The following is a 9,871-nucleotide window of genomic DNA, read 5'->3' as shown; positions in this document are numbered from 1 at the left end:
CAATGGAGGAACGCTTTCATAGAGGGCTGTGTGACTGGCATGTTTCCCGTCCCTTCCATGAGGACTCTAGGAGTAGACTGTTTATGTGTCAGTAGCAATTATCAGGAACTGGTGCCAAGATTTCAAAAAGCCCCACAAAAAGTATGCCTGTGCAGCTCCAGCTTCCTCAAATCTTATTTGACAGGAGCAGTCTTTCTTGTGCACTCCAGAGCTGGTGATAACCATAATGCAATGGACTGCTACACAGAGGGAATTGCCAAACCATCTCTAACAAAAATCCTGATGGAGGGGAGAATAAATTCTCCACTCCCTTCCAGGTGGAGAGGGGAGAAGGAACCACAGGGCTAAGCTACCGTATGTAAGTTATACAGTAAGGGCAAGGTCTGCAACTGCAGAGAACCACCACGAGGTGAAGGCTCCATACCAAGTGACTGGATAGGGGTTCAAGCCTAGGCTTGGCTGGAGATTCCCTGGGATAAGCCACTGTGCTTATATTGCCTGCTTTTACAGTAGGAACAGAAAGCTGGAGAAACAGAATTACTGAGCAATGGAAATACCCATGGCAGGAGGTGTAGGTGAGAGTACAATGCAGTTTCTGGTAGCACCAAGCAGGCAGAGGCAAGCTAGCTGCCACCAGCTAAACTGGGTATGTCCAACATCGTACGCAATTCCCGAGTTCCAGTTCCTCTTAGACTTGGGTAGAGATAATTTATTAGACTTTTCTGCATTAAAACCTGACAGGCAGTATAAAAACTTCTAACTGTATTTAAAAACACTGATTCTTTAAAAATACTGATTATCTCAAAACTCCCAGCATGGCTGGGAGTTAAGGAGGTAAGCGCTTAAAGAAAAAATCTAAAGTTTTTGTCACACCTTCTCTGGGTCGTTTTGCACTAGATCCTGCTGGAGTCTTGGGCTTGTTCTTTGCCTTGGCAGGAGACCTGGAAGCTGCAGCCTTTGGGCTGGGAGCTGCTGCTGGAGCCATGGGAGTGCTGGGCTCCATGAAGGAACTTTGCAGCTCCAGAGCAAAGTGGTAGTCCATGTGCTCTGGGAACTCCCACACCAGCACGAGCTGGCCACACTTCTCACAGCGCTGCTGGTCCCCCGGCGAGGCAGGAGGGAGCGGGGTGAGCTCAGGAGAGGGTGGCAAATTCTGCTCATTCCCCTCTATAGCTGGCTCTAATTTCAGAAGGGTCCTGGAGCTCGGTGGAGTCGAGGGTGTTTGTGTAGCATCAAACAGCGACTTCTCACAGGGAAGCCTCTTGTAAGGAGAAGTAGGGCTCCCATCTTTGGGACTCCGCTTCACAGGGGACTCCAAGTCACACTGCACAGAGGCAAGTCCAACACCATCTCTCTCTTGGTGCTCCGGGGAGCTGGGCACAGGTGACTCTGCAGCGGTAGCAGCAGGCAGGCTGGTTGCTGCTGCTGCCTGTGACTCCTGCCTTTCTGCCGCCTTTTGGAAGAATGACTCAATAGCATTAGCTGGCTTCTGCCTAAGCTCTTTGCTTGGGCTCCTAAAGAACTTGACCCTGGGCCTCCTAGAAGACATGGTGTTTTGGCTGGCGGTGGCAGTGCCATCAGGCTGGGTATCATTCGTCAGGAAGGTGGCAATGCCTGCAGAGAGGAGTGTGGCAGGCTCTGAGAACTTGCTTGCCGAGAGAAGCACCGATATGAGCGGTGGAGACCTGCAAAGGACAGACCAACATCAGCTCAGGTACCAGCCTGGGAAGCAAGAAGCCTTTTGAGGTAAGACTTTAAGCAACATAAAATGTTCGCAGGCAGGGGATGGGGAACTGCAGTCCAGGTATCCAGCAGGGGCGGGAGAGATGTTTCCTCTGACAAAATGTTAGTATTGCTACCTCCAGAACAGTCTCACAGACATAGCAGACTGTGCTGGGCAGAGCAGAAAGCCTCTCCCCAGGACAGCATTTCCCAAAGGAGAGGGCACTGGAGCAGGGGCAGCCGGCGGCAAGCCTGGAGTTCAGGCTGGAGCGGCTGTGAGACTCCCAGGCAAGGTGAGAGGGCCTTAAGGGAGCAGCAGCCTTGTCAGAGCCTAACAGACAGGACCTTCTTGCCTTAACTATGCCTCAGCCTTCACTGCAGAGCAGGAGGAAGGAAAGAAGGAACATTGAATACAGGAGCTGTGCACCTTAGTTTTCCTTCCAACAGCCTCCTCCCAAAAAGCACGTTTGTCCTTAGGGGAGGAGAGCAAGGCCTAGCTAGCTTCTCCAGCCCAGTAGGGCAAGGTCTGCCTCACTCCAGCTGGACACCCCCTGCAAGTACCAATCATCAGCTCCAAGTACAGAAGTCAGAAGTGTCTTGCCAGATGTGGGGCTAAGAAGAGGCCAGGCTCTCACAGCTGTCCTACTGCTAACAAGCAGAGGTCGGTGCGCTCCGCTGTGTGTGTGCTGGGGATCACTTTTCTTGCCAGTCGGCATAACACTCCTGTTCCTTTCTGTCAGGTCCCTGGCTCATCCTGCACCTCCCGCAGCAGAACAACCCCTGGCAGGGACGTGAACCGCTTCCTCCCACACTCACCAGGCCGCCTGGTGAGCCCCAGCCATGTTGCAGTTTTGGATGAGGGCAAAGGCATCGTTGCACATCTTCTGGGCATCATAGCGGGACAGAGCGCAAAAGCGCGACACCCGGGTGTCTCCCTGCATGCGGATGACCACCATCAGCTGCTTGGCCACTCGGTGGTTCTGCAGAGAGAAGAGGTAGCTGTGTTTCAAGCGACACCTGCAGGAAAAAGCAGGAAAGGCCAAGGAGACTGTCTCACTGCCCAGAACCCTGTACTATCAGCTACCACCTCCTGATGATGCCGTGTGACAGATGGCAGCTTGTCCTGCCTGGCCTGATCTCCAGGGGAAGAGATACAGGACAGCAAGTGCTTGTACAGATGTGCCACACAGGTTGGGAAGCAATTAGTCCTTGCTTTCTTTCAAAGGCAGCTGCGCACCTTTTCTTGCCCCACCCCGCAGCAATGAAGCTAACAGATTAATCTCACCCTGGCCTGCAGTCTACCATCCAGATTTGAGCATATCGCTTCCTCTCACAGCCTACAGCACAGGCAGAGCTGCATCAGCAAAGGGCTTGCAAGAGAGCAGCAGTGCCGCAGGATGAAGGTGCGTTGGCTTTCAGGTCCCTGCATCCTAAAGCACGGGACAAGGACCGTCCTCAGCCCTGCAGTGTTCTGGGGCAAAACCATCCTTCCTGGCCGGGCTCCTGCACACCTCTTTGCGGGGTGCATCTCAGCACACAGGCACACATCTGAGGGCGAGCAGATTTCCTCCCCCACCACGCACCACCCTCAGCCTCCTGCAAACAGCTCACGGTGCAAACGTGCTGCATGGCTTCCTGAAGGCCAGCAAGGAGAATGCTGTCCCCATGCCTCCCCTCCTTACCTGGCTCCTGTCCTTGATCAGTCTGGATTCCAGCTCCAAGGCCAGCTGCAGGAGCCAGTGCTGCACCTGGGCAAAACAGCGGTAACAGATAGGTTGGGCCGCTGCTCACAGCTCTGCGACCAGGCCAGAGCAACGCTCCACACACCGGGGAATGCTGGAGGGGGATCAAACTGGAATGGACACAGACTATCACAAGGCCCCGTATCTGGAGTACTCCTGGAGAAATCGGTCCAGGTAAGGATTCAACGCTGGAGGCATGGCACTGCAGATGCCATACAAGTCCTGCAGCTTTACTACTAGACTTTGCCAAGTAATCTGAGTCCCCTGCCCTGAATCTCTCTTTGCGAGTCCCTACAGCTTTGTGTGAACCTTTCCCCAGCTAAGAGGTAAGGTGCATCCTCCCTCTTTCTTTGGGCTAGTCACCTTCTTTCTAGCAACCGAGCCCTTGAAGCTTGACACTGTGAATATCTTTTGAACAGCACAGGCCCACAGTTTTGCTCATGGAAATTACAACAAGGTCGGACCTCTTTGTGCAGGAGTTCATCAATGCATTTCTGTCAAATGGGGATTTCTGGGGCCCAAATCACCTCCTCCCACTGAGCCCCTAAGCTGAGTTTCAGGGCACCGTGACACAGAAAAGCCGCAGTTTTGCAAGCTAGTCTCGGCTTTTAGCGTTCTCATCTTCTCCAGTGCAAAGGCCAAGCCTTGTGCTAGATAGAGACTTCTCCTACCTCCTTCTGTGTGGCCAGGGCTGTCCTCCCAGGGAAGTTCTTGCTGCAGCCAATGGACTGGGGCAGGTACCGGTTTTTGACAGGTTCATCTTCAATTCCTCTGCATAAGTCATAGAGCCAGGACCTGAAAGCCACAGAGGAAGCACGAGGTGAAGGCAGCCACAGACAGGCAGGCATCACTGGGCAGCAAGTCAGCCTTCTGCTGAGCCGTGCTTTCAGCTCTGTGCAAGCTGTGACTCTGCCTTTCATCCCCAGCTCTGCAGTTGCAACCGCAGCTGAACAGGCAGGCTTCCTTCAGGCCACAACTGCCTATCAGCACAACTCCTCCGCCTCTTCTCCTGAACTGGCAACAGTTCACCAGTCTGCAGGGCACCCCAACCGCTGCTCTGGGCTCAGAAGTGGCATTTCAGGCTCCAGTCCAGCCTTGTAATTTCCTCTGTAATGAGACTGTCAAGCCTGCCTGCTTCCCAGCCTGCAGGGAGCCCTTCCACAGCTTGGCCCCATCCTTAGACACTGTAGAGGAAGGCAGAGGAGTTAGCTGACAGGCAAAACATTATCCTGGGGAGTGCCTGGGAGCAGGCAAGACTGGAGACCTGTTTGTGGGCTGCCAGAACAATGCTTCTCAAAGATGTCACTGAAGTTTTACCTTCCAACCTTCCTAATCACAGCAGAACAACCTGTGACCGAAAGGAAGTCTCAGTTCCTGCCAAGAGCCAAGTTGTGGTGAGTAGTTTATCATTACCCAGTTTTGTCTCCAAAGTGAGACTGGAGCTCTGTCTCACTGAACTGTGTCAGCTGCCCAATGTACTCTACTCCCAGGATGTCTGTGATGGCAGTGCCAAGCTTGCCTCCCAGGTTACGGCTACAGCAGAGAAAGAAAGAAAAAAAGAAAACACAAATGAAGCATCATGTGGAGACTATGCCAAGTCTTCTTGCAGCAGCTGTCCCTAGATCAGGACAGCTAGGAGCAGTCAGGAACTAGCAGGACAAAAGGGAACATATGGTAGATAACAGCTCTTCTGCTCATAGTAGAAGGAGACATAAGAGTTGAAGTGGGAACTGCTCTTTGGCTCACTCAGTTTCAGTGCTTCTCCCTCAGCTCCATCTTCAAAACGTGATCCCAAACCACACTCTGCAGAATGCCTCACGCGCTCCCTGCTTCCTCCTACACAGACAAGACCCTTCCCCCCACCCCCTTCCTCCATCCCTAGTGAGACACTGAAGGCAGAAAGCAGCAGTGCAGGTCTGGAGAGCAGGACCAGGGATCCATTCCTCTGGAGCAGCGGTGCTGGTAACTCTTCCCTCCACCAGGAAAAGTACTTGTGCACAGTGTGGATGCTCAAAACCAAACCACATCTGCTTTCTGGGAACACAGCTCTGTCACTCACACTGGGGCACAGCTATGGCCTCCTTGCCTACAGTTGCTCCTGGCTTACACCTATGCACCCCAGCAGTCATCTTAAGCACAGCTCTACCCAGGGAAAGGCTGCCCACAGGATGCTAGTGGGCTCTTCGAGTGTGGTTGCCTCACTGGCAGAGCTGCAGTTCCCAAGCATGCTCCTCCTGAGCTGTCGCTCATGGGTGTGAGGGATTACAGGCAGGATTTCCTCTCCATTTCTTACAAGCATTGATGAGCAGTTACTGTGGAGTTGAAAGCCTCTGCTGGCTGCTATCAATTAGCATCAAATTGCTTTCTGTTGAAGCAGCCAGGAACAGTTTCCTACCCCCAAGTCACTTTAGTTCTGCTCACACAAGCAATGATGACAAACCAACAGGAGCAAGTACTACAACAATGAAGACAAACAGGGCACTTTTCCTGATACAAGCCTGGATTGTGGAAGCACAGCACCAGCATTTCAAATACATGCTCTTGCCACAGAGCAGCTCAGCCTGAGCCCCAAGCTGCACAAAAGCAGGCAGCTCCCCAATACTTACATATTGCTGACGGGCAGTTGGCTGAAGAGCTGTGGGACAAATCGCGAAGATACTAGCGTCTGGCGGTTGGGCTTGTTTAACCCACAGGCCAGTTTTGCCAGAGTCTGTAACACAGAAGAGGGCGGAAACCCCGTTATTACAAACTTTGCACTGACTTTATTGTGACTCTACCTAAAGGCTTGTGCTGTGTCACCTCTAAGAGCTGCCTTTGGAATAGCTGCTAGGAAGGACATGCAGGTTGCACCGTTGCTTGCTCCCAGGTATACCCACCTTGGGACTTGGCATGCACTGGCTGGGTACTCTTGAAAGCACTGCTGCTTCCAGACTTCTAGCTCTGCAAAGGGCTGGACTCCTGCTCCAGGCAGCTTAGGGGATCTGGGTCTATCACCTGTTCTGCTTGGCTTAGTTTTCCATCAGGCAAGCATGCTAGAGCTTCCAGAGCATCCCCATAATCCTCCCCAGGCTATTTCTCTCACTATGTCTTGCTCCTTCATCTTCTGTGTTTGTCTTGCTTTTTCTCAGTGTCACTACTTTAATCTTCTCTCTGTGAGGTCCACAGCAGCATAATGCTGCAAAAGGAAATCTGCAAAATACAGAATTGCTAGTCTGGAAGGGATGTTCTCTAGACTATCTGCTATACAGCTTCCCCTCCCACTCTAATCTACTACAGGATACGCAGACCAGCTTTAGCTGGGTGTTTGGGATTTTTTTAAACAAGTCTAATAATTTACTCTTCCACTGCTTTACCACACATCCTATAACTAAGCAAAATTTCTTTCCTGCCTATTGAGCTATGATCTTTATTAACAACAATACATTCTCACTCTCTTCTAGACAAAGCAGATCACTTTTCTTCAACTTTTCCTATCCAGTCATTTTCCAGATGTCCAATTATTGTTATTCTTGTTTCACTGGAGACTCTTCCAAGTTTACCCACACTGTTCATAAAGTGAAGTGCTGCAAGCTGAACCAATCACTGAGACTTCATGGGGAGAAATTACTACTTCTGACATCTTCTCTAATCTGCATATGCTGAAACAGGATTTGCCATTTCTACAAGAGCACTCACATTACTGACTCATCCTGCTGCTTGTCCACAGTAACTGCAGGCTACTTCCTGACTTACTGCGACTTAGCCAAAAGCCTGCTGGTTGCTTTTTTCCTATGAACCGCAAAAACAGTGAGGAGCATAAGAAGCACTGCTTGGTGATTTCAGACTGCTTCTGGGCTTTTCTAAGCCCAGAATTTTCAGCTCTAATTTCATCTCCCAGAACTCTCACAGCCCAGGCCTGAGCCCCATCTGTGGTTAGCATCACCTGAATTCCTGCAGCTGTTCCCTCTCTATTGGCTTCAGTGAAAATATTGGCTCTTAGCAGACCTCAGACAGGTCCCCCCAGGATCCCACTCTAAACATCCCAATTTGAGTGCAACTCACTGAACAAAATCATGATGGAAAATGATAAGATTTTCTTCAGCTAGATGCCCTTCAGATAACCTCAGTCATCTTGTGTTTTGCTAGGGTGTCATCGTCAGCTCATGCAACTCAGGGTGAGGTGCATTAGAAACCTTAAGGTCAACACCTCACATCTGCAGTCTCCCCTGTACATTAGGCCACTTATGCTGTCAAAGAGGGCACATAAATGAGTTTGGCATGAGTGATTCTTGATAAAACCATGCTGTTATCCTCCAGGTGCTTCCAAATAGCTCATTCAATTATTTGGTCTCATTTATCAGCTGGGTTCCCCATGTACCCTAATGAGTTAGCTCCCTAGGAAGAAAAGTCCCTCAGGAAAGTTTTCTTCCAGAAAAACACGAGCTTAAAGCAGGTAACCTCCACCTTGAGTTTTAAGCAACAGTGGCTGTAGCCAGGGAATGGTTTTTACTGACACAAATTCCCAGCGACTTGGAGGAAGAAGAATACCAGTTTGGGGCACTGAAGTGAATCAGGTTGCTTTTCCTCTTTCTGGTCAATCAGCCTTTACCCCTGCTGGCCGCGCTTTGGGTGATGCTCAGCCAGCTGCTGAGAGCAGCCACAGAAGCACTTCGTGCATGGCAGCAGCTGCAGAAACAAACGGACTTTGATGCTGCAGCTATAGAGGGTTTCCTGCTGGGTGAAATGCAGAGTGCTTTACTGAGAGGCACCTAACACTCGTTTCATTCTTTGCAAAAGGGGCTTATCTGTACAGTTATGACTTTAAAAATGCAGGCTCTGACTAAAAAAAGAAAAGGATAAAGACTAAATGGATGTTTTGGAACTTAGAGAAGACAAATTTCACCTTAGACTGCAGCAGAAGCAACTGGAACTATTACCAGCTGTACACAGGTACTGGAGCTAGTTCTACACCGGCTCACCTTGAAACTAGAGCAGACTTTGAGACAGAAACGAGCTAGCTGAGGAAGATCACTGGTGTGGAAATTTCCAGTGGAAGGGATGTTCAGTTTGCCTTTTTGCTCTCTTTAATCAAGAATAACAGAGAACATCCCTGCAATCCCTAGCAGCTTCTCCCAGCTTCCGTTTTCTATGCCAGCATTCTTCCTTTTTTTTTTTTTTCTTAAAAGGGAGTAAGGAAATTATGACATACTGTGCTATCCCTGAAGAACTGTATATCTGTACCAGCATGCACAATGCAGAGATTACCAGAGCCTACATGTGGCTGTGCAGAACATGCTACAGTGTGCTTCCACAGCCAGCTCACCTCTGCAGGTACAAACCCTTTCTGCAAAGAATGAAACGAGTGCTAGGTGCTCTCAGTAAAGCACTCTGCATTTCACCCAGCAGGAAACCCTCTATATCTGCAGCATCAAAGTCCGTTTGTTTCTGCAGCTGCTGCCATGCACGAAGTGCTTCTGTGGCTGCTCTCAGCAGCTGGCTGAGCATCACCCAAAGCGCGGCCAGCAGGGGTAAAGGCTGATTGACCAGAAAGAGGAAAAGCAACCTGATTCACTTCAGTGCCCCAAACTGGTATTCTTCTTCCTCCAAGTCGCTGGGAATTTATGTCAGTAAAAACCATTCCCTGGCTACAGCCACTGTTGCTTAAAACTCAAGGTGGAGGTTACCTGCTTTAAGCTCTCCTTTTTTCCTGAAGAAAACTCTCCTGGGGGACTTGAAACCCTTTTCTTCCTAGTGAGCTAACTCATTAGGGTACACGGGGAATCCAGGCAGTAAATTCATTGAGTGCTGACTGCATAGGCCACATATCTGGGAAAAAAACTCCTCCCCTTCCTAGATGTCCTATCGTTTCCCTGAAGGTGTGCTCACACACGGCTGCATTCCCCACTCAGCTCATCTTCTATGGGAGACTTGAAAGAGTGCATAGGAGAGAGTTTACAGCACATTCTGACACTGCTACTTGGAAGAAATCAGGCTGATGTGTTACACACGTACCTTGTTGTGCGAAATTCCAGCTGAACACCTGAAACCGGTGGCTGCTTCTACAGCCACCCTCATTTCTTCCACAATTACTGCACCCATGGTCAGCTGCAGGTCAGGACAATCAGGGTTATCAAAAGACAGTGACGCCAGCCATTCGTGCAAGCCACGTTGCCGCAGCTCCTCTAGAAAAGAGACACAAAGGGGATCAACGTGGGCATTTCTTGCTGGCAAGAGCCTGGCAAAGGGACCGGTAGCATCAGCCAGCCCCAGCCAACAGCAACATGCTTCTGTAACTGCGTGCCAACAGCAAGGACGAGAGGCAGGCACCTTAAAAGCCATTCATTGGGGAAAACATAGATCCCATTTACCACGATCTTGCTTCGGGGGAGATAAAGCAGCCCACCCTCTACCTCTCTTGACGTACAGCG

General features: G+C 50.4%; 1 protein-coding gene across 1 annotated transcript; it reads right to left on the bottom strand.

Moving 5' to 3' along the window:
- Positions 1 to 747: 747 nt before the first annotated feature.
- POLH (polymerase (DNA directed), eta) lies at positions 748 to 9,625 on the bottom strand (the record flags this gene model as incomplete). Its single annotated transcript, XM_009578618.1, has 7 exons — positions 748 to 1,685; positions 2,539 to 2,702; positions 3,405 to 3,470; positions 4,136 to 4,259; positions 4,878 to 4,997; positions 6,071 to 6,174; positions 9,456 to 9,625. Coding segments are annotated over 7 exons (1,607 nt in total), but the record flags the coding sequence as incomplete, so codon positions are not given.
- Between the last annotated feature and the right edge of the window lie 246 nt (positions 9,626 to 9,871).

The sequence above is a fragment of the Fulmarus glacialis genome, unplaced genomic scaffold (assembly GCF_000690835.1).
Source record: "Fulmarus glacialis isolate BGI_N327 unplaced genomic scaffold, ASM69083v1 scaffold1345, whole genome shotgun sequence".
Lineage (NCBI taxonomy): Eukaryota > Metazoa > Chordata > Aves > Procellariiformes > Procellariidae > Fulmarus > Fulmarus glacialis.
This window is presented reverse-complemented; position numbering and strand designations above follow the sequence as displayed.